At 38.6% G+C, this 26,063-nt stretch overlaps 1 protein-coding gene across 10 annotated transcripts in view; it reads right to left on the reverse strand.

Annotated features, from left to right (window-relative positions):
* Window positions 1-26,063, reverse strand: part of LOC128026150 (transforming acidic coiled-coil-containing protein 2) — a 68,000-nt gene that overhangs the window by 33,597 nt on the left and 8,340 nt on the right. For 2 of the 10 annotated variants that reach the window (XM_052612937.1, XM_052612936.1), the window contains exons 2-5: window positions 21,483-21,727; window positions 20,304-20,425; window positions 10,770-11,519; window positions 6,373-6,639 (exon numbers count right to left, since the gene is read on the reverse strand). In XM_052612937.1, the coding sequence (XP_052468897.1) occupies window positions 6,373-6,639; window positions 10,770-11,519; window positions 20,304-20,311 (1,025 nt within the window). In that variant the 5' untranslated portion in view covers window positions 20,312-20,425; window positions 21,483-21,727. Of the gene's footprint in view, window positions 1-6,372; window positions 6,640-10,769; window positions 11,520-11,908; window positions 15,201-20,303; window positions 20,426-21,482; window positions 21,728-26,063 lie in introns of those variants that run through there. The other 8 variants (XM_052612934.1, XM_052612928.1, XM_052612930.1 and 5 more) reach the window with 5 other exon arrangements.

Here is a 26,063-nt window from a genome sequence, read left to right on the forward strand (position 1 = left end):
AAATTTCAGGATGTTTTGCACAAAGGTCAGTTACAGCAGTAAAATTACCATTGTGGCCGATAGGATGAGGATTAATTGCAATAAAACATCTTCTATGTTAGAATGTGCTTTATAAGCAAAGACACACAATTGGTAATTTGCTTCTCCTTGTGTTGTTTTAAACCTGTATGCACTTGTTTCTTGAATGGAACACAAAATGAGCAGAATGTCTGAACTGCTCTTTTCTATCAAATTAAAGTGTATGGCCACCAGCGTCTGACAAACTCCATAAAAGACTAAACAGCAACATAAAAGCATCATAAAACTAGTCCATATGACTTGTGCAAGCAATGTGAAGGCTTTGTGCAAGCCAAATGAAATGTAGGTAATTATTTACTAAATTTGGGACCTTTGGTTACCATTTACTTTCATTGTACAGGGCATTCTAATAAATATACCATTTTGTGTTCCACTGAAGAACGAAATAATGCAGGTTATGTACTGCAAATGATGACAGAATATTAATTTGGGTGCACATTCTTTAAGATTTACAACAGGTTTATCCCACAAACCAACAGGGATAGTGAAAAACCACTCCACCTACACAAAATGTTTTTCATGATCAATGCCATTGTGCTTTTCTGAACGTCCACAGTGTTCCACAGCACAACATAAATACATGTAGTCTATGGCAAGCCCCACTCTCTCCCTCTTTCCCCCTCCCCCTTTTCACCAACACATCTCAGTGTTCTATTTCAGCAGCATCTCTCATTCTCTCAATGCTCCAGCATTAGCCTCCATCCCCCACAAAAACACAAATCTCTCTCCTATTAAATACAGTCATTTCTCCCCCGTCCAGACGTCTGCAAGCCTTCCAGACTGGAACGCAAACGTCAATATGCAAAGACACATACACAGCCTTACTGCCGCCAGCAAACGGCTAATGTAAATAAACATCATGTCTGATTGTGACATCACAAAGACAAAATAACAATCCCCTCTGCCTTTGTGATTGCCGTTTCTCTGACAAATACTATACTTGTTATTTATTTTTCTCACAGCGCAGGCATCGCTGAAGGAATACTCCGATGCAGACTCAAACCAGGTGAGAAAACCAGGTACTTGAAAACACCACCACTACCAGCGACTACAATGAGCTCGTCAAGAACCCTCCTATCTACTCCTCTGGTTCTTACTCACATGCTCTCGGGACGCTCCTGAGAGGGACAGGGGGGCTGTCCGTTCTCAGCGGACTCCACTGCTCCCATTCTCTGCTATATGATCTCCACTGGCACCCGTCTCCCTCCTCCTCCCCTCAACCTGCGCCTCCTGTTCCTCCACGTCTCTCGTCCTGGGGGCCCTTGGGCTGGCGTCAAACACACTGCTTTGCTGCAGTAGATCCGGAGCAGATGGCATCAGGGGCATTCGTGCGACCCACACTCAGCCCTCAGCATCCCTCACTTTAGCTCTCTCTGATTCCTTCTCCGTCTCTGTCTACACTGCATCAGGGGAAGGCTGTGTATCCTTGACAACAATAGAACAGGACTAAGCCTTATGGGTAGAGATGTGGAAGGATGCAAGGCAAGAGAAGCAAGAGAAGAGAGAGGGAGTAAGTGATGCTCCTGCTCTCTAGTCTTTAACTCTGTCTTCTCATTGGCTTGTTGTGGTGTTCAGTGAAACGGCTGCTGGTTTTCTCCATAACCCCTCCCTCTCCCTCTCCCTCTCTCTCTCTCTCTCTCTCTCTTTCTCCCTCCCCAGGGACCTGTGTGCTTTAGAAGATGAGCAGCATTTCCCTGTTGATCTGAGCTCTCTTGTGCCGACCAGCACACCAAACACAAACAATAGCCAACCCCACGCCAAACTGAAAGACACAGGTCTCTTTTCCACACACCGAGACACAGAAACTGTGGCATGCTTTTACTCTAGTCTTTTGTTATGTAACACCATTTTTTTTTTTTTTTTTACTGCCCTAAATCCAATCATCTCTCTCCTGTGAGCTTAATAGGATAAGAAACTTAACTCTCATGGTCTACTTGGTCTCTCAGACCCCCAGGGTATTTAGTAATATCTTGAAAAATATACTTAAAATAAATGAAAAATGTACTTTATTTACTTGTGCCGTTCCAAACCTGTATGACTTTATTTCTTCTGCGAAACAGAAAAACATCCAAACAACTCCACTGACTTTCACTGTACTGATCACAAAACAATGAGATTTTTCAAAATATCTTCTTGTTCAGTGGCAGAAAGAAATTCATACATGTTTGGAACAACATGATGGTGAGTAAATGCTAAAAGAATGATCATCTTTGGGTAAGCTATCACTTTAATAAAAAAGTATTTGTTTCATTCTTCACGATTTTTACCATCTGGTGAAATATTGATTACAATATAAACAACATTTCAGCCTGATACCATGCATCCAACATGAAAAATGTTACATTATTTCTGTACATAAATAAAAATGCAATGAATTTTGACATTAAGAATGTAAAAAAGATTATAAAAAAGTGCATTTCTACATTGTGAGGGTTATAGCTTCAAATATGTCTGTCAAATTGGTTTTGAATGGGTCAGAGGAACACATTTAAATAATTGCCCATCATGAAATCAACAGAGTATACAGAAAAAACTATGTATCTAATAGCAACATCCAAACAAATAAAGCATAAATGAACTGCATGTACATCAGACTTGAGGACTCTCTGATTTACTACTGCTGTTCTCTCATAGGTGTCAGATCTTTCTATTTGCTCAGGTCAAAGTCATGATATATCAACCCCACTGAGAACAGAAAGAGGTAATGGGAGAAAGCAGCCATCAGTCCTGATGTTCTCAAATAACAGATATATTCAAAATTTGCAATGCATATGTTATGGAAGTGTCTTTAGGTGTGATATGGAAAAATGAAAATGACAATGAGAATGAAAATGAGAGACAACTCAAAGAAAAGCTAATCCATATTGATTTACAGCATGAGACAACAGCAGTTGTGGGAAATTAGGACACTGGTGGGGGCATCTGAAACATGAGGAATATAAATCTATTGTTCACTCATGAGAAAGCAGAACAAAGAGCTTTTCGCACAGATCTGCCTATTCACTTGCAGTCTAAAGCCTGAGGACTGGACAGAGAGTAGGGAAGTCTTCATGCCCCTAAGTTAACTGAAGCTTTGTTGTGTTCCTGTGTTAAAGAAACAAAGATTAGCTAAATTAGGGTGAACCTGAAACCCTGAGCCAGGGGCATTTTCTCCAAAAAGAAAAAGTGGGCAGTGACTCTTCAAGAAAAAAAGAAGAAGAAATTATCGACTGCACAAAAATAATAAAATACGAAATAAAATTTCACATAAAGCATTCATTTTTCTACAGCAACCCTGTCCAGCAAACAACAGCAATGTGGCTTGACTTCAATAAATAGTATGTTTATGTAAACATAAAATATCATGTTACAAGTAGCAAGGTAAATAATGACCCATATCGTCCCCTTGGAATTCCAAGGTTCTGTCTGCATTCTGAGTAGTTTTGAGATATTGAGCTTCAAAGTTTTTGCATTCCATTCAACTGTGTGGATAGAGCCTTTTTGTTTCTTAAATAAAAAGTCCCAAAATGTACACAAATAATCTATCACATAATGTTAGTTGTCACATTAGAATTACATGTGAATAACTCAGTTATGACAGCAATGTCAGACAGAACCTTATAATTCCAAGGGGATGATATGCCTTTAGCCCAGAGAAAGAAAAAAAACTGGTTCTAGGCAGGAAAACACATTGGCACTACCAAAACTTTCTGAAAATATCAAATAAAAAGCAGAAAGAAAAAATATGCACAAGTACACAAAGGGTGATAATACTGTTGAGGGTGAACAAAATCACACAAATGAGGTTCAGTGGCATGTTCTATGCTCTTAAGGTCGCTGGTCCTGTAGCCAACCATCCTAATGCTTGAGACAACTAACCTGTTCAAACCTAGCATCCTATTATGACTTCCCTTCTCTTAGCTCGGCGATTTAAGGACATACACTTTATTACTTGTGGAGAATTCTGTGCCAGCAAAGGCACACAGTGTTCTACAGCATCTACATGTAGCTTTTGTTTTCATCTCAGCAGAAGCCAGTGGAGACTGTTCTCTCACTCTGATTTCAAAGAGCAAGAGGGATGAAAAACACAGCCGTCCATAATAAATTACAGAAGGGATTTTTAAAGACCTGTCACCAATTTAATGGCTGTCTGGTTCAGACAGCTGGAAGACGGGTGTCAGTGACATTAAACAACTCATTATTTTACAAGAAAAGACATTTACAACAATGCTGTAACACATAGAGGGAGAGTGTATGTGTACTGAAATATTCATCCTATGCTCAGCTGCAGGTAATTGATCATTTCATTTTTAAGCAGTACATTCACTGAAAGATTTTGCAAAGGCAGTTTCTTTTTTTTCAAGATTTATAACATGGGTTTTCAGTATCTAGGCTGAACTAAACAGAGTCAAACATAGTACAAGAGTAAAGAAACCATATTCACATTTGCTATGAATTATGAAGTTGTTATTAATTATCAGTTGTTGTTGTTTTATTAGTTCACTAATGAACAAGTTAAGTTAAAAGACCATAAAGCCCTTACATTTGCCACCAGTATGATGAATACAGGTATACTGTGCTGCATTTTGCAAGGACAAAAGTAAAAAAAAAAAAAGAAATTAAACATTTTAACCGAAGGCATCTTAAAAACTGAACTGTACTGTGTTCATATAGTGGCAACTCATACAACAGTAGTGAAAACAAAATCATACATAATACAAATGACCTTCAAAAGAGAAAGTTTAGAATGTGAGAGAAATGAGAAAGAATAAATGCCCTTTTGGTGGTTTGCAGAGGAGAGAGGCTTAATTTGACAAAAATTTGGGCTTCTGAAACAAATCTCATTATGCAAATGCTGCTTTTTCCATTTATGATGTTAAGATTAGGTTCTCGCATCTGCATTCTGCATCCGTTTATGGGTAGATAAGATACAAAGGTATACCTTTGAGTGTCATACAGTGTAGGTCAGGTTTTCTTTTTATCTGTAGGTTATATTCCTGTTCTGGTGTGGTTACAAGCTGTGTGCTGCAGTGGGCAGCAGAGTTCAGTTCCAATGCTGAAAGAAACACATATACACATGCTCGCCCTCTGCTGTCTGATAGAAGAAATGCAAGCTGAGCTCATCACCTGTCATCGTGGCTGAGTCATTCTGATCTCTATCCAAACACAGCACAACCTCTGATAGATGTATAATCTATTACAACAATGCGCACAGATGGAAATCAGTCACCTACAGTAGCGGCAGTGCACTGCATAGCAATACAGTATCTTAAAACATCAGAAAGAAGTGACTTCAACCACTAAAATCACATTGAAAACAGTTGGTTTTCAATTAAAAATATCTACAAAAGAGAATTTAGTCCTGAGAAAAGTTCTAGAATCATTTGCTTGATTTGACATTTTGTGGATGTAATGACTTTCATATATTTTAAGCATGAATTAAAATGATTTTAGGGCCACTGTATTCAGCTTAAACAGTGGTGTTAAGATGCACACAAAGCAAAGCCTGGTGTCAAAGCCAATAGTCAACATTGCAAGTTAATTTCTGGGTGCTTCATAAAATTATTACAGAGACAGAGGAAACAGGGTGATGTGACGTGACACACAGTCAAGTATGGTGACCCATACTCAGAATTCGAGCTCTGCATTTAACCCATCCAAAGTGCTCCCACACAGCAGTGTACACACACACACAAACCGTGAACACACCCCCCGAGCAGTGGGCAGCCATTTATGCAGCGGCACCTGGGGAACAGTTGGGGGTTCAGTGCCTTGCTCAAGGGCACCACTGTCGTGGTATTGCCAGCCTGAGACTCAAACCCACAACCTTAGGGTTAGGAATCAAACTCTCTAACCACTAGGCCACGACTTCATTGAGGTACTCTGTGTACATTACTGTACATGCAGTGTATGGCACAAATCCCTTAGGATCATCACTGCTATTATTATTATGAGCACACTCAACAATACCCTCCAGATGCATAGTGAAATTACGTCTTACAGTCAGATCGATTTAAATAATCTTATCAGTATTCATAGATTCCGATGAGTGTGGTGATTAAGAACAGACTAGATGGATGAAAGCATTTGAAAGCAGCCTCATGTGAATTGTAATGCCCACGCAGGGAGGGCATATGAGTGGTAAAAGTTTTGTGCTCTGCGCCTCATCCAGGGTTCTTAAAATAACCACAGTGCAAGTGTGCATGTATGAGTGTACAGTATCTCTACACTTGTGGCATCCTCACAATCTTCTAAAGAAGAAAAAACTGTACACTGTTAAACAGTAAGCACACTCAATAAATAATTATCTCCTACCTTGCTGAAGGCTCAGAGTGCTGTAGCTGTTGGATTTGAGGAGGCGCGGGGGCAGCAGGGGAAGCCTCCAGTAGACCAGCAGGAGCAGGAGGCAGGGTCTGAGGCTCAGGGGGAGCCCTATCCGGAGGGGTAGGGGGCGGTGTGGGGAACTCGACTGTGTCCTGGAGCAGGTGGGCAGGGAGGGCAGGAGCAGTGTTGTGCTGTGGTAGGGGTGATATGGGAGAGGGGACAGGCTCACTCCTCTCAGCAGCTTTTACCAGAAGAGACCTGCATAACACCAAAAATTCACAGGCGTTTAACACACATAGGGCAGGGCGAGGAGAGACGCACTGATACCTATGAAATCATTCACATAAGAACCATTAATAACATAGTACACAAACCAAAATAAGGTGCTGAACTCAGACATCAGCTAAGAAAGATTTTTATTCTATTTATATTTTATATAATTATTTTTAAACAACAAAAATCCAACAACTAAACAATTTTTTTAATATATATACTCTTCTTTTTTCTGTTCAAAAGTTTGGTGTCAGTATGATTTAAAATATATATTTATATTAATTTTATTCAGAAAATAAATTAAGTTACAGTTACAGTAAAGATATTTATACATTCTATAGAAAACTTTTAAACATTTATACAAAAGATTTATATTTCAAATAAATGATGCTCTTTTGTACTTTGTATTTATCAAAGAATCCAAAATGTATCATAGTTTCTTCTAAAGTATTAAACTACCATTTACTACATCAATAATAATAAATCTTGAGCACCAAACCAGCATATTAAAAGGATTCCTAAAAAATCATGTGAAACAAAGACTATTAACGACTGTTTCGTTATCAGAGGAATAAATTACATTTAAAAAATGAATCAAAATAGAAACAATTATGTAAAATTACTATACTTTAAAATACTTTATTTACTGTTTTTTTATGGTCCAATAAATGAAGTGTTATTGAGCACAAATAGTGTAGTGTATTCATATTTTCTATGAATAATAAATCAGTCAGTTCTTCAAATTTTTTTGCTGATGAACCACATAAGATACATGTTGTATATATAAATGTATACAAAAAATATATATTTTAACAAATGTTTTATCATATTTTTCATAAAATAATAGATCACAATGTTATTTATGACACTACCATCCCTCCTGCACTCTTGGCATGGGGAAAAATGGCAATAGCTAAGCACCATCACAGACAAAGGCTAATTCAACAGGCAGAGCAGCAGACAGCCCTTCAGCTGCTCCTGTCAAGGGGTGTGCCTCATGTCACATACTAAAAATACAACTCACTCCACCACACAGCCTAAACAACTGTACATAGCTCTGCACTATCAAATCAGAAACAGTTGTAGACAGTTTGCAAAAGTGCCCTCTAAATAGGCCTATGCACACATCAGAGTACACATCATGATCCTCTCCTTCCTTTGCTTTAGCCGGATAGTGGGAGATTGCATGTTACACACAACCACAAACCACAACTTTAATGAACAAAATAAGGTTTTTAATGTACCAGAGTTATGAGGAAAAGCTCAAACACAAAATCTAATCTCCCAGGAGCAGCTGTGTCTATATGAATGAGTTCATACAGTGTTGTTAATAGCAAACAGACAGCACTAACAAAGGCAGCAGGGAGGAGCTGGAGTGTTACAGCCATAAAAAAACAACGTCACTACTGTTAGCACAGCCGCCAAACAGCTCTTTCACAGTCCTATATACACGCACTCCATCAAACTGACTGACAGCCAAAGCTAAGATGAGCTGTCACACTGTACTCTTTTAAGAATGTTCTCTTTTAATAATTGCAATTATTAGGGTCTATTGTCTCATTTTATAATGAAACATTGTTAAACATTTTGACTAAGAGTACCATTTCAATGCTTCACTAATATTATTGTTCCATTAACTCAAAATAATTGCAATGACTAACATTTGTTGCCATGGTAACTGTTGCTAAGCTTTTGTCATGCATCACAAGGTTTCCAAGCCAACCCTAAACCCTCCCCCTCCCCCCAGTTCTCTCTCTCTCTCTCTTTCTCTCTCTCTCTCTCTCAGGAGCCATTGCATCCACACAGTTGAATTCCCTCATTAATTTACAAGTGGATTTATAAAATAGACTGAAATTAAAATCTAATATGGAACAGCTTGCTAAATGACATGCAATAATGCACTACATAAAATGTGTAAAACACAGAAGTGACCCATACTTGGAATCTGTGCTCTGCATTTCACCCATCCAAGTGCACACACACACAGCAGTGAGAAAGTGGACAAACACACACACACTATGAAGACATACCCAGAGTAGTGGGCAGCCAATGCTGCAGCGGCCAGGGAGTTGGTGCCTTTCACAAGAGTCTCACCTCAATCGTGGTATTGAGGGTGGAAGAGGGCACCAGTCATTCACTCCCACCACCTACAATCCCTGCCGAACCTGAGATTCGAACCTGTAACCTTTGGGTTACAAGTATGACTCTTTAACCTTTAGGCCACAACTGACTAATGGTTAGAGAGTGTATTTGGTAACTTTGTGGTAGGCACTGTAAAAAATTAGCACAAGCTCTCAAATTTAACATTGCCATGTTTTTATTCAGCTGTTGTGGGTGAGGCGCTAACACCAAGATGTTATCAGTAAATTTGCAACTTCCTAAATAACAACAGAAAATAAACTTGTTCTCTAGATTCCACTGAAGTGTAACCAAAGAGCTTTAATGAAATGGTAGCTGTGCAGGCTTTTATTAAAATCTACACAGTTATCTCAAAAAGATATTATTAGCTTGTACATGTGGAAATTTGGTAGCTAGCCTAAAACATCCGACCAAAACCATCAGGCTATAGTTTTGCACTGTATGTCATTTACACACAAACCCTCAAAAGCCGCATAGTTCAAAATACCCTCTTTGAGCATGTCAAAATAAAATAGAGTAAATTCACATACCCAAACAATATATATCACAGCATTTTATGGGTTCATGTCTAAAATCAGGTTTAGTATAGTAACACAGGTTGTTCACAGATGTGTTTATCACACATTATCAAGAGCAAAGGTATCTTAACTGCATCCATAAAGTCCTGTGTAATCTTATCCATTCCTTACTATAATGGAATTTAACCTTCTGTCAACACAAAGCAAATCATTATCATCAGGTGTCTGAAACTGTCAAAACAAACAGATTGAGCAAGCTAGCAAATTTGAAAGAATGAGAGAGTGAGACACACTTCACAACACACTTCCTTATTCACTCCTAGTCTTCCTACTGTCTCTCCCCCCATCTATCCAGTGAGATCATCACAAACCATCTATAATTAACATCTCTCCAAACATCCACAAGGCTGTACTCTCCAGCAGTTCAAACTATTAGTAAAATCAAAAGAGAAATGTTACATTTTAAACAGAAAAGAAGGTATGGAACTCACCCGAGAGAAGTACCCAGAGTAAAGTGTGTTATTATACTTTTAGGCAAGCCACTCAAAATTCTTCAGACAGCCACTTCACATTCCTTCTATCATTTATTTATCTTTATCTCATCTCTCTTTCTCTGAGTCTCGAGAGTAGCTATCTATCTATCTATCTATCTATCCACACACACAAAGTAATATTCTTAACTGGAACAGCCCTGAACTATAGCTTTTGTTCCACACTGACAGACCTCTCGGTATGACCTCATGTGAGGGCGTTGGTGCAAATAGCAAACACATATGCATGCTTAAGCAAGACACATGCACAAACACACACATACTGACAGATACATGCAAAATTCCCCTAGTGGCAAGCAACAAAGTGTGGGCCATTCAGGGATGCTGGAACAAATGCACACAGTAAAAATGTTGCTGTCTTCTTTCCCCTCATTCTCACTGCCTATCACTGTCCACCACTATCTTTTTCCCTTGGTCTTTCTTTCTCCCTGGATCCGGCATGTCTTTCTAAATGAGGTGCTAGGCTAAAACCTCTGACTGACAAGCACCAAGTGCTCCATTTTCATCTGTTGTGGCTGCTGCAACAGAGCAGCTATAGACTAAAGAGAGGCAGTGGGGAGTAATGACAAAACGACAGAGGATAGGTAAGTCCCCTAACACAATATTCCTTAAACATGTCCTTTAAAAGAATTCAACGGGTCTTTGATCACCCATGTAGCATTTGTATTTTTTACTTAAGCAATGAAACTGACAAAATGCGTTACACAATATCAGATTTAGCCCATCCAGACAAAAACCGAACTTACAAATTTCCAAAAAAGGGATGCCCCCAACTGTACTGCATGATCCTTCTATTAAAAATGTTGTTCACTGTACCTAAACTGAACTATTTTGGCATCCTGTAGTCTAAATAGTCATTATTTAAGAGGGATTTCATGAAAGTGCATAAGGAGCATGTAGGTCTCACCTGCAGTCTAGTGGTTCTTCTGGCTGCTTAGTAACAGGAGTAAAACTCTCCTCAGGTGCAGGAGGAAAACTCTCCTCAGGTGCAGGAGGAAAACTCTCCTCAGGTGCAGGAGGAAAACTCTCCTCAGGAGCCGGGGAAAGACTCTCCTCAGGAGCAGGAGGAAAACTCTCCTCAGGAGCCGGGGAAAGACTCTCCTCAGGAGCAGGAGGAAAACTCTCCTCAGGAGCCGGGGGAAGACTCTCCTCTGGAGCAGGAGGAAAACTCTCCTCAGGTGCAGGAGGAAAACTCTCCTCAGGAGCCGGGGGGAAACTATCCTCAGGAGCAGGAGGAAAACTCTCTTCAGGAGCCGGGGAAAGACTCTCCTCAGGAGCAGGAGGAAAACTCTCCTCAGGAGCCGGGGGAAGACTCTCCTCTGGAGCAGGAGGAAAACTCTCCTCAGGTGCCAGGGGAAGACTCTCAGGAGCCGGGGAAAGACTCTCCTCAGGAGCAGGAGGAAAACTCTCCTCAGGTGCCAGGGGAAGACTCTCAGGAGCCGGGGGAAGACTCTCCTCAGGAGCAGGAGGAAAACTCTCCTCAGGAGTAGGGGGAAGACTCTCCTCAGGAGTAGGAGGAAAACTCTGCTCAGGAGCTGGGGGAAAACACTCCTCAGGCGCAGGAGGGAAACACTCTTCAGGAGCAGGGAGAAAATATTCTTGTGTTGGGGTTCGGAATTCTAGTTCAGCCTGAGGCAAACCGTGGGTCTCAAACAGTCTGGAGAGAAAATAAACAGAAATAGCAGATGAACAAATTATCCTTACTGTTTGTCTCAATTCAAATGCGTTATAGCCTGTATGCATGAACGTTTATGTCTCACGCTAACATATGGGAAAGCCCAGTGTGTGCTTGACCATGGGTTTGAAATTATTATTTTTTATTTTTTTTATGAGTTGATGTCATTGTTTAGGCCATCCTCAGGAGATAATGGGCTGTAGTACTTGTACTTGGCTCCATTTTCACTCAGAACATCACATGAGCATAAAATATACATTTTTGTATCAAGTGTCAATGGAAAGCACTACATTTATTTCAACATTAAGCGCAACTAAGTCATATTGCCTCGTTGTCTCTAATTTAAAAAACAAACATCAATTTGAAAATACCTTTTTTCTGTAGATTCACAAGGAGTCTCATCACTGTGCTCTGGAATGATCTGAGACATGGAGGCTGCCTCCTTCAGAGCTCTGAGCCAATCAGAACCTTCGGAGGAGTTGACTGTATCTGGCCTCTCAGGTTCAAAGAATGCACTGAGGACTTGGCTGTCTGAACTGTGGATAACCTGCGATAGTTCTACTGCAGCTTTTGACACCTTTCTGACTTCATCTTCAATAGCTTCACTGTCATCTTTTTGTATTGCTTTATTGATTAGAAGGCATTCTGTGTCTCCAGGAGAGTTATCTTCTATATCAGGACTTTGCTCACTGCTACTTTTAACTGTATTTGTGGTGTTTTGATGTAAAGTTTGGATAAAAGACTTAGTGGGCTGCTGACTAGACTGTTGATTGACTGTAGGAGGGAACTGGAGGGAATCTTGGAGGTCAGTCACTAAGCAGACAGAGGTCTTAGGGTACAACAATGATACCACCGGTTTCATTTCTGTCAGTGTCCCATTAGAAACTTCTTCAATTTGCTGGTCTACGTTATCAACTATTGAAAATAAAGACTGCTCCTCCAACTTGCTTCGGTTTTCTTTGTAGATGTTTTTTATCTCTACAGACCCTGAAGAGTTAGGTTCACCCCCTTTGGACATTTCTGTGTGATCCTTTTCAGTGGCCTTGTTCTTTTCCTCATTTGCCATCTGTTTACTTATCTCTTCTTGAATTCCTACTCGCTGATGTAAGCCATTTGAAACTGTGTCTTCTTCTTTCATAGTACTGATTGTGTTTTCAGTGTCTAAACAAGTACCTACATGTTGTACCGGCATGAGCTGCTGTTCAGAACACTGTGTATCCTGCTCCTCTGTGTTTTGGGTACCATCTGGGAATTGCTCTGACAAATGCCTATTAAGCTGCTCCATCCTCCAGCTGGCTGTCTCAGATTGGGGAGTGGATTTAGGAGTGTTAGGTTCTTGGGCACCTTCAGAGGTCTGATCCACACTTAACTCTTTTTCCTCTGTAATACTTTTCTGGAGCACAGAAGCAGAAAAAGAGGGTGTCGTGGTGGAGATCTGACAATCAGAGGGATGAAAAATATACTCTTTCTCACTCACAAACTTATGTTGCCGCTGGAGATCTTGGGACTGTGAAAATGTCAAGTCTGACTGGCTCGAACCTCTTGGATCTTGTGTGAGGTCTCTCTCAGGTGAAGCATTCACCACTGCAGGCAGGGTCTGATCAACGACTGGAAAAGATTTTTCAGTTAGTGCCCCTCTACAACCCAAAGCCTCCTCTGTAATCACTTTGGAGGTTAAACCAGGATCAGGCTTAGGGCTACACTCCAATCTTCCTCTAGGAATGGTTTCATCTAATAGTTTTTCTTCTCCTGATAGATTGAATAGACTTATTAATGTCTGATTTTCTTCTTGTGTTTGATCAGCTTTTTCTTTTGCAGCAGTGTCATCCTGTTCTTGAGAGTTATTTGTTCTCTTTTTACTGTCCTTTTCTGCAATTAATTTTACATTGTGTACCTCATTTTTTTGCACACACTCCCTGTTTTGCTCTCCTCCCATTATCTGTCTGGAGCCTTTGGATACATCTTTATTCAGTTTTACATTGTCTACAGACACATGTTGAACAGGATCCTCAGTCAAAAGTGTAACGAGATTGTCCTCCAAGTTCATCAGGAGTGGATCACATTTGATTTCATCATCATGACTTTGTTGAATTGTCAAAGCAGGTTGATAATGAAGCATTTCAACAGGATAGGGAGGATCATCTGCATTTTGAGATCTTAACATCTCTTTATTCACATCTGACTGTTGATTCGTTTTGTCTGTAATATTCTTTACAATATCTGTGTCAGAATCAAACACACAGTTCACCCTGCAATCTTCTCTGGGTCCAGCTACAGCAATATCACAGTCATTCATGAACTCACAGTGACTCAGTATTGGGCCAGGAGCCTTTAGTACAATGACAGACACATCCCTGCCTTGACTGTTAGTGCTTTGTGTGGTGGTTGAGGAAAGATCCCTTTGTGCTGGTACTGTAGTCTCCGCTGCAGGAAGAGAAGGGACTGTTGTGTCGCCAGCATCTGCTGCATCATTTTTCAACCGTTCATTACTGTACTGTGATTCAGTCTGATAGGGCAGCATGTCTGCACACTCAACTGCTTTGGACAGAAACACCATCTCTGAGGTTGTAGTAGGCTGCTCTTTGTTGAAATTCTTATCTGGTTGAATGCAAGGGCACATTCTGTCTATGTCTGTGGCAGCTGCTGGAGACATGGAGCTGGTCTTTACCTGTGACTCAACTTCACATGTGCTTTTTTCTGGCTTTTGCTCTCGACTGTCATTCACAAGATTCTCTGAATAACCTGGAAATGTTAGTTCTATATCACCTGCTTCAGGTAAACCACACCCCCTTGATTTAACAGTCTCTTCATCCAGCTTTTCCTTGGTGGTAAGTATAACTTCAGTATGTCTTTGTTCAACTCCTTCAGACAGAGGCATATCAGCCCACTCACCATGCACAGCAGGGCTGCTGTTATGACGCACTTGTGGAGAAACATCCTGTAGTAAAACACTATTATTCTCAGTGGAAGCTGACTCATCGGTATTATTTGGAGTGATATGAGTAACATTCATACATTCTTTATGTTCTTGTTTCTTTTTACTTACTTCAGTATCTTCCAGAGTTTCATTAACCACATCTTTAGCTTCAGTAACACCGGTGGCATCACCTGCAGCTGACAGTGATGAAAATATAACGGGATTTCTCTTGCTGACATCAGGAGATTCATCTGTCGCTTTTCCATCGTCTTTACAGCTACTTACAATTACATTAACATTTTCTCCAGGTTTTACAGTAGTCTCACCATGCATTTGGGGTGTACTGGTCATTTCCCTGCGGTCCTTTGGCTCTTTAAATGTCATTTCCACTTTTCCTCTCTGATTTCCATTGTTTTCCTCTTTACCTCCTTCTTCGGTGGCAGTAGGTGCATTTTCTGTTCCATGCAGGTAGGAATTTCTCTGGTCAATAGTTGATTCTGTCTGAAGAGGAAGTGCTGGTTTGTTGATGCTGAGAAAACCTTTAAAGTTGAAGCTAGCCTCTTTTACTGGATGATGTAGACTTTCAAATACCATCAGTGGGGGCAGAGAGGCACATTCAGTCATTTGGCATTTCAATGTTGCATCCTTTTGGTCCTCAAAAGAGCTCTGCATCCCTTTTGGAGACATATGCTCTTCCTCTTTGGTACAACTTGCGGCGATTTCCTTCATGTTTACTCGTGGCTTAGTTGATTGAGATGTGTCTTTGAAGATTGAGATTGTGTCTGAGATGAGCTCTGTACCTCTTGATCACTGGCTTGCGCAGCGAGACATTCGTTTTCTAAAGAAACTGCTGGTGGAAGTGATCTATCAGTGCCTGGCAGTTCTGCTTCTGATGCATTTGGGCTCGGATTCAGATCAGTCTTTTCCACTCTCTGTGCTTCTGTCTTTGTAGAGTTTATGTAGGAAAGAGGAGGGGATGGGCTGACGGAGTCGCAGTCGTTTATCCTGATGATGCTCAGAGGAAACGGGGCTGTGCCGGCTGTGACAGGATGGATGAGGTCACTCTTGTCTTGTGTTGCTGCTGGTGATGCTGTGATGCAGTGGGATGGACATGTCTCAGTTTCTTCCTCTGTCTGAGACACCCTGCCAGCATGTGCTGCGTTCTGAGCTCCACCTTCGCTTGTCTTTATCCCCCTCTCTTCGCTCACTCCTTTTCTCTCCTTTGATCGTGAACTCTCCACCTTCCAGTCACACGTTCCAAGGATGCCTGGAGAGGAATAGGTGACCAGAGCTTTGTCCTCTGTATCGACTGTGGCTGTATCCTTGTCTCTGGTTGGGGAGAGTGTGATCGCCAGACCCCCTCCCTTCCTCTCACTCTCTGTTGTGTTGTGAGGCATTTTTTTGCCACAGCTCTTCTCAGTCGCCTCTTCTTTCTGAACAGGTGAGCACTTCATGTCTGGAAAAATTACTGAGGTGCATTTTTGTCCCTTTTCAGCTATAAATTCACTTAATGTTCCCTCTTAGCTCGGAAACTCATCTGCTTCCAGCACGTCCGATTCTTTCTCTGCTGCTTGTAATAATATTGCAGTCCTTTTTGAACACATCACCTCTCTTCTTCTCTCCCTCGCTCTCTATCATTTCCGGCGTCGTGGGTGTTGTTTGTAGCAATGTGGAGGCAGTGGACTCTGCTAAAGCCCATTCAAGGGCACTCTCTTCCTTCTCCTTCTATTCTCTTCACACTGACTCGGCTCAGAGCATGTGAATTCCCCCACAGTGCTGCTTGTGCGCCAGCTCCACCACTTAAAGGAGGTCCCTTCTCCTGCTCCAGAGGATATGTTCAGGGGCTGTTTTAGCATGGCAGGAATCAATCACAACAGCAGATGCATAAGACATTTTTCTCATGCTTGTCCCCTGTTGTACAGTAGTTGTGGTGTATGGTTTCACTTTCTGATATTGATTTGCAGGGTCCATCTGTCTGATCCCGGACATCATTTTGCTCAGGCCCCTGTGGGGAGTCCAGTAACAGGGCAGGTGGAGCCTCAGCCAGGGAAAGATGAGCTTTGGGTTCTGGAGGTGGGGAGCAGATCAATTGTTTATCCTCAGGACTCAGCTGTTCTAATTCCTAATTCCTGTCTTTGGTGGTCAAGGCTTAATTTTACTTTTGTGTTTGTTTCTATCTGTTAATTTATCCACTGATGTGTCCCTGACTTCACCTGTTTCTGTTTATTTGGTCGTATGCTTATTTTAGCTTCTAAGTGCAACATGTGACCAGAATGTTTATCTGTATTTGTTGATGGGCACGTCAGTAAATCACTAATTGACTATGTGTCTCTATTTTTATTTCATCTGAATTCTGAATCATCTTTGTAGCTTTGGCAGAACTTTTATATTCTTCATTCAAAGGATTTGTCTCTTGTATTACTCCTGCTTCTCTCTGGGTTTTCTGTGCTATAACATTTATTCTGTCTTCATCTTGTGGACTCTCACCCTCAAGGGTGTATTTCGAAGAGCAGATATGTTGTATTGTATTGATTGCTCATGGGTAACTGTTTCCTTTTCCACATCAATCTCTGATGTTGTTTGTGTACCTGTCCTTATGCTTTGTGTCTTTTGTTGACCAGCTATGCTCTCAGCTGTGTCTATTTCTGTCTCTATCTCTAACTTTGTTTGCTGTTCTGCCTCTGACAGCTGGCTTCCTTCTTCTCTGTGATTTTCTGTTACATCCTCAGATCCAGCTGCACATGTATTACTTTGCTTTCTTCCTAGAACATAATCTCTGAAGCTAACCACCCTCTCTTCACCTGCTGTTGAGTCATTTGTGTGCACTCCGTCATTTCCATGGCAACCTTCATGAAATTCGGCAGGTTTATGTGAAGATGAAGCAAAATCCTTTCTGGCTTCAGTTTTCTCGGTTTTATCTTTTTCATAACTTAACTTTCATAAAACTGCTCTGAGAAACAGTCAAAAGCACTCCACTCCACCTCATGCCAGAGACAGGATGAGAGTTCATGCACAGGCAGAACTAATTGCTTTAAAAGCATTAAAAAACACACACGCACACACTGCAAAGTAATACACTGCAAAAAAAAGGCATCTTAAAACAAAGTAAAATACATGATAAGACTTTGTTTTTATAATATACTGTATATTGAATTAAGACTTCATACCTCTGTGACAGTGTTTTTGTTTTAAATGGTAAATGAAATGTTAAACATTTTTTAGTGAATTACTGTAGGGAATTAATAAATGTTATTCAAGATATACAATTATAAAAATAGCCTAAGTATTTTTATCATTATTCTGCAAATTTACATTGTTTTAAGGATGTTTAGATAATTAACTAAAAGAAACTAAAAAACTAAAAGAAACTAAAAAAAAAAATGTCTTCAGTGTTAGAAATTTATTTTTTAATATTTACTTATTTATTTTCCCATTGGGTAAACCACTTGATTTCAAATTTATGAATAGGAAATCACTTGCAATCATGTTACATTTTCAATGAGATTATGTAATCAAGATGCTTTTGAAAAGGTGAAATGAGAGTGGTTGCTAAGTAAAAGTATTCATAAAGACATAGCCTAAAGACTTATGGACTAAGCAGAAAAGCAAGGTTAATGCTTTTAAATTAAATTAAATTAAATTAAATTAAATTAAATTAAATTAAATTAAATTAAATTAAATTAAATTAAATTAAATTAAATTAAATTAAAATTAATGCATTTAGCAGACTTACAGTACATTCAGGCTATCCTATTTTTACCTATCATGTGTTCCCAGGGAATCGAACCCACAACCTTGCGCTTGATAGCACAATGCTCTACCAATTGTGCTACAGGAACACTATTAAGAATTCTAACGCTATTAGAAACCTATTAAGGACCTAGTGTAACTGACTACCTATACAAATGACAGAAGAACACCAGCCAAAAAACCTGCTAGCAACATTATTACAGCAGATATCATAGAGCCTGGTGAATCACTGTGACTCTGCAATGTCACGTTTAAGAGCTGAAAAACAGTCAGTGACTAACATCCCAATAAAGTAGCCTAAGCTGATCTAATATGACAACCATGCTTCCCCCACACTGCCTGTCTCACCTTGTGCTTCTTTCTGTCCCTCCTGGGGCATTAACTGAATAGAGACAGCTTTCCTAACACATTTGTGCCTCATGTCATTTTAGACTAAAAATGCATCAATCATCTTCACCTCAAATGGAAACAAATGAGAAAGCAGATTCTCGTGGTTTTCTCTCTGATTGGACCACAGCACCCATGTGATCTGAAAACTTGCTGATATGGATGACGACAGGCTCAACCACGCAGCCTTTTTCTTTTTTCAATAAATGTTTATGATTGGAAGCTGACGCTCCATAACAGAGGAGGCACGACAAAAACGTTTAGAACCATTCTCTGGCATAACTGGAAAGTCAGACAGCTGTACTGCAGTTTAAGTTACAGCAATTATGCTTGTATGTGCTAAAACTTAATTGAGGTCATATTGTAGGTCTGAATGAATTACAAAACTGCAGCCACTCCCTACTGCACTGTCAGGCAGAATTTCAATACCCAAAATATTTCTGCCCTTGCCGTAGCATTTTTATATAGCCTTTATAGCATAAAACACAATCTAGAATATGTAAATATTAATATTAATAAAAACATAAATAATATTAAAACATGTACAGTTCACACTAACATGATTTAGGCAAATGTTTTACATGAAGTACACCCTTAAAACATGTCAAGTATGTCAAGTATGAATGTAGACCTCATATGTCTGTGTCTGCACAAGTCTACGCAATTGCAGCCAGATGTAATAATGTGTTGATAACTCTTGCAACAGGACAAAAAAAAATAAAAAAGAAACACACACACACACACAAAAGGACCACAAATATATGTACACCTCACTTAAACGTGGCTTCCTGTTAAAGAGGACACCTCTCAAGCAGTACATCGATCTATTGTGGTAAACCATAAACTTTCCTCTCATGTGTGTTAGAGAGTTATGTCAGCTCCCCCATCAAAGCACAACCAAAAACAATGCTAGTATAGTTCACAGCAAACCAACTCAACCAGCTTTAAAGCCAAACATGTTCAAAAGACCATTAACCCAGCTAGCACAAATACATTTGTTTTTCCAGTTAAGAAAAGTTTGTGAAAACATTTTGATCCTAAATACTTAACATGACAGATTATGTATTCATGTATGTAAATAAAATGTTTATATTGTTTTTTATATATATATATATATATATATATATATATAAAAAAAATACATATTATGTTTCAGAAACATGTTCAACCTGTTTTAGAGACTTATTTTCTTGTTGTGTTTTGCAAACACATAAAAGGATATAAATACAAAACATGTTGTTTTTATTTATATTCCATTTAAATGCACTGGTTACATTATATAAACCTAAATAAAAAAGTTTTTTTCCATATTAGTAAAGTATAAAAGCATAGCATGTATATAGGTTACTTTAAGTAGGTGTGTGTGTATGTTTCTTAAAAAAGATGTATTAGCAATTTAAAAAATGTTCTGTCAAAGTTGATGTTTGGTACTGATCTTTTTGTAATCCAAATACATATAATGCCCATTTGTTACACAGTTTTTCTTATTTTCTTTTTTTATGTTAGTTAAACTTGTTTAACAAAGTACTGCAGTGTAACTTAAATCCAACTAAATTCCACATTTTAAACTGTAAACACTTTTTGTGCTTACTGAAACTCCATTTTCACAGCAAGCATCAATAGTCATACCCAAGACACAAAATGGAGCAAAAGGGATCTCACCAAAATCTATTACATTTATAAAAACATGAATACAATTTCTCCTCTGTTACCTCTTCATGAGGCCCACTACTGGTGGACTGGCCCCTATGTAGTGCTCTTGGCCTGCCAGCAGAGGGTTGGCAGTGCCACCCAGTGCACAGCCTTCATTTCACCAAAGCTGTCCTGCTCACAACTATACACAAACGAATACCCATGAATATGAGCCTTATAAATAAGAAATTTAATTAATAATCACGCTGTAAAATAAATCTAATACATATTTTATCAAAATCATTTTGGGACAAATATTTTGTCCACTATCAGGCTATGGTGATGCATTGCAAGATTTATTTGTGAAATTCACAACATTCATAAATTTTTTACTTTTATTTCCGAGAACTTGTCATATGTCTACAGATAGAAACTTATTAGGTAGAAACCTAACTGCAGAAATTACTTGGAAAACTCTTGCTGTTATATACAGTACACTACATAATACATGTATAAATAATATACCGGTATTTTATAATGGTAAATACTGATGACTACAAACAAGCCTTTCGTTTTAATTAGCATTACCTCCATTATATCATATAAATTGAAGTGTGTCTAGGTTAACAGCTGGCAAGGTTCACAGCTCTTTTGTAGACCTGCCAATTGTCCATTCAGTCAAGTTTTCCATAGGAACCAGTCAGAGATTAATGGAAATTCACTCTGTGTTTATCCAGCCAAGCAAGTACCAGCAAGTATAAGTCCTGTGCTTTGCTTTGATTGTGAGACTTTTAGTAAAACGAAGCAAAAACGAGGGAGCGAGAGTTCAATCTAATCTGACTTCTCTGTGTTTTGAGACAACATTACTCACCCCATGTTGTTTCAAACCTGTATGAGACATTTTTCTAGTCATTTAGGATTGGCATGATAATAATAAATGATGATGACAGAAAATTTGTTTTTTTGGATAAGACATGCCTTTAATTACACTAGACACATTACCTATTATCACCTTTTTAATCTCTATTTTTGTTTCCAGAATGCAACTCTTGCGAATGAGTTTTTTTTTTTTCGTTTACCAGTATGCAAAAACATAACCGGAAGGTGGAAAAAAATGTGCATCATGTGAACAACTATTCAAAAGAATCAGCTGTCCTGTTGAAACTTGCTCCTAGCTCAGATGACAGGTCTACTCCTCAGCACAGTTCTCTGAGGTAATTGTTGTGTTTGTGCATGAGAGAGAAATTGTTGAGACCTACCCAAGCGAGGTTCCCCAGGTGAGACTGAGCTCAGTGCTCAGGTCAAGGTCTATGCTGGGCAGCAGATCATGAGGAAACTCTAGCTCCTCTTTATCCTCCTCTTCCTTCGTCCGTCTTCGCAGCTTTTCTTCCTCGTCAGCAGACACCTGTGCCTCTGCTTTGACTGAATCAGTGTGGACAGATCCGTTCTCTGCAGTGGTAGACTTCTCCTTCAGTGGGCTCACCTTGTCAGTGTGTACTGCAGACTGAGAAACACAACAGAAGTAGTTAGAGTGCAGTCCGTTTTAAATCTGCGATCATAAATCACCACCTAAAATGATATACTTCCCACAGCAAACAAGTTAATTTTTCAAACAAAGATTTTCTTCTTTGAAACGTACAGGGTTTGGCATTTAAAATAAAAGAAAACACACCCTGCATGTCAATCAAATTAAAAAGATGAGGTGATTCCAGACTAGGCTACACACCCTGATCATTTCTCTTTGAAGCATCAGTACTTTTACACAAATCATTAAAAAAACAACATTGTTTTCAATGAATAGACTACACCAGCTGCGTCTTAAGGATCAGTTCAGACTTGTTCATACATTAACTAACATTAACTAATGGAACCGTATTGTAAAGTGTTATGATACACGCACACACATAAACACACATACAGTGTTGGGCAAGTTACTTTTAAAAAGTAATTAGTTACAGTTACTAGTTACTTCTTCCAAAAAGTAACTAAATTAGTAACTCAGTTACAAATTTTTAAAGTAACTAGTTACTTAAGAAAGTAACTATTGCGTTACTTTCAAGTAAAATTAAATTTTAAATGCTCAAACGTGACCCCACCTCTACCCCTCTTTAAAGGAACTTAAAATACATGTGCATGTTCAATTATTTATGATAAATCTGAATATTATAATGAAATGGACACTTAATACAATACATTATTAACAGAAACATGAAACATTGTACACACATCTAAAAAAAAAAGTTGCTGTGGGACAAAGTGAGACTAGCCTCCAATCAAATGGCATGTATGTAGATATTATGTTTATATAGTGGATCAATGCAAATAACACGATAGATTTTTGGGAACTTTTCATATTTCCTTTTATTGTTTCTTTAATTTCTTGAAGGAAAAAGTAATGTATATACTTCTATTTAGAGAAGGCTACTTTTGGATTATTTGGGCTCGTCGCCATACCTGTCTCTCGTTGACTGACTGGCTTGTGTTGTTCGTTGTGTGTCCTGTCCTGTCCGATGATGGGTCGTTCGCGAATGAGCGTTAGTGATGATTGATCGACTCGTTCGCGAATGAGCTTTTGATGAGTCGTTCGCGATTCGCGAATGAGCCGACTCTAAGAGCCGGCTTTTTTAGTTGAACTTCGGGAGCTGGCTCGCATATCTGAAGAGCCAACTCTATTTTTTCAAATTTAGCCTATAGAAATTAAATAATTATGTAATAAAAATTGAAATATTATAGTCAAAGTCATTTAAAGAGCCGTTTGTGAGCCAAAGAGCCGGCTCTTTTCAGTGAGCTGAGTCAAAAGAGCCGAATTCCCAACACTACTATGCGTGCTTTCGAAAACCCGCCCAACTCTACCTCTGATTGGCTTACAATGAAATTTTACTCTACCTCAGCCAATCGTCAGCATTTATGCGCTTGTCTCGTGCTCTGCCCACTAACCAAAGAAGAACAGTAAAAAAAAGTATTTGCCTCTCGCTCAGAGATCTAGTTGGTCTGATGAAAAAAAAAAACAGCTTCATCATCAGTTATAGTAACGCGCCGCATTTTTGGGCAGTAACGGTAACGGCGTTATTAAGATGAGAAGAGTAATCAATTAGATTACTCGTTACTGGAAAAAGTAATGCCGTTAGTAACGCCGTTATTTATAACGCCGTTATTCCCATCACTGCACACATATATGCATGTATGTATGCAAACAAAAAGGGTAATTTTAGATTTTAGATAGTGAATTTCTAAAGAATTAATTTACTTATTGTTTCATGGAAAATGAGCCCAAATGAAGTGATTGTTCTGACTTTACTGGTTTTACCACTATTCTTTCTAGATGAAATAAGATTCAACTGAACTACATTAACCACAGAGCACTTTACAGGCATATTAAATACATTCTGAAGCATTTTGTAAAAGGCCAAGCCAAACAGACAAATAAATAAATGTAATTCCATATACATGGATTTCTTTACTACATGTAACATTTATATGCATTTCAATTCATTTATGAATGCATGTGTCACACTGCAAGCCTATTTAATTTAACTAAGTGATTAAAATGGCAAAAATGTAATATAAAAAATACAATAAAAAAATACTTCACACAGGATTGTACTTGTACTCTGAAATCTTAATAAAAATAAAAGAAAATAAAAAAATGACTGTCAACTATCCAACTATGTTTTAAAGTACTAAAATGAAGCAAACACAAATCTGGATTTATATACATATATATGTATATATACATATTTGATCATGTCTAGACTCTTAATTTGAATTATATAATCACTCAGATTTAAAATTAGCAAGAATCTAACCTCTCCCAAACACAGACACTCATTTTATTCACACACAAACTCACTGATCAACAGTATGATTCACAGGAAAAGTCTTTGTGCAGCAAGAGAGGATCATGTTGCAGGCTCTCTGGAACATAGGTCACATTAGAGATGCATTACACAGAAACCCTGCATCAATAAACCATTGTTTTGATCGTCTTTGACTCCAGTACACACATCAGATGCTCTCGATACATGTGCATTCCCACCTCTGCTGTAGGTCACTTGTTATACACTCTCTGAGCTTTAAGACTTTAAGAGTGAACACATGCATTGATATACATTCCCAGGCCTGAGCACAGATACCACTCAATGTGAATCAGGTCAGAGTATCAAATGAATCATCCTGAGTTCAGCCAAACTCAAAGGTTCGGATTCCATTAGCTAATTGAGAGTTTTAATTTGTTAACCAAAACTGGAAGAAACACAAGGGTTTCACATATCAGTAACATTTACTGTAGTAGTAACAGATGGCTGGGTTACACAGAAAACAGCAAAACCCCTGAAGAACAAGATGCACTTCACACAGCGGTGAACAATCACTGCACTGTATTCCTGTATCCCTAAATCTCTCTCCCTCAGTCCCTCATAGAAAAATGACCCAGTGTCTGCTACACTACTCCAAAATTTCCTGTCACCAACCTGATAATCTGTTTACACCTGCACTCTCAGACAACAATCAAGGCCATACTATATCATTTTAATGGTATACTGTCTGTAAGTCTACTAGTAAAAATGCTTGTTAAAAAAACTTTAATATATATATATTTATTTTTCATATTTTATTTTTTTAGTTTGACATTGAACAATCTGAATTGAATAAAAGTTTAACTGAAAAATGTACATGAATTTAAATTAAAGGGGCCAATATCACAAATTTTCTTACAAAATTTTTATATTTCAAATATTGAAACATTTCAATAGTTTCCAGGTTTAAATTTGAGTTTTGAGCCCCACTCTTTGTATCAATTTTTAACATTATAAAGCCATAATGCTTTACATACTACACAAGTATGTCCAAACCATGATCATATATCAAATACTTAAATCTTTGATCATAAAAAAAAATACTTTTTTAAACTTTCTAATTACTGAAATTTTGTTCAAGCTGTTAGACCACATTTATTCACACCTACACTTGAGTTTAATAGAATAATATCACACTTGGTCTGCTTATCTTGTTTCTCATGGTTGGTTTCAAGTTCCACAACTTCCTGTTTCCTGTCTATGCTGTGAACTTATATCTAAGCCCTAAAAAAACTTAATTGAGCAGGAGCTACACTTGTCTGTTGGTTTAGAATTTAAATTGATATAAGCTACAATGGGGGCATCCAGATCTGCTGATCCATATATATGGCACACAGGGGCCTTTGGAGAATGAAACAGGTATCCTCAAATCACTGCTTTCTTTTTTAAATAAGGGGCCACTGTCTTCCTTTGTCCTTTGAACTACATCATGAGTGGTCCTGAAAAGCAACAACATTGTCCCCCACTACAGTAAATCCCTACTGTTAACTACCATGCATCCTTGCTGTGCAGGGTTACTGGTTTCCATGGCAGTCGTATAAGCCCAACACAGTAGACTGACCTCTAAATAGTTGTGGGATGCGCACACACAACCCATAAATTATATGAAATGCAGTCCAGTTTTGAATAACTATGAAACAGACCAAAGTATTATCCCTCTTTAGGACACATAAAAATGTATTCACAGTGTAAAACATATAACAATTAAACTAGTAGAAAATAAATAAAACTATTAGACTGCAAAAAAATAGTAAGTTTTTAATTAATCTTTTTCAATTGTTTTCAAGTAAAAAAAAAAAAAAAATCTTTACTTAATTCAGTAAGTCAAAATACACTTGTATTTAAAGAAATACATTGGCAACACTTAAGTTTGGGGACCAGTTCTCACTATTAACTAACTATTAACTATGACCTTTGCAACAATAAACTACTAATTTGCTGCTTATTATCAGTTAGGAAGGTAGTTATTAAGTTTAGGTATTGGGT

Source organism: Carassius gibelio, chromosome A13, assembly GCF_023724105.1.
Source record: "Carassius gibelio isolate Cgi1373 ecotype wild population from Czech Republic chromosome A13, carGib1.2-hapl.c, whole genome shotgun sequence".
Classification (NCBI taxonomy): domain Eukaryota; kingdom Metazoa; phylum Chordata; class Actinopteri; order Cypriniformes; family Cyprinidae; genus Carassius; species Carassius gibelio.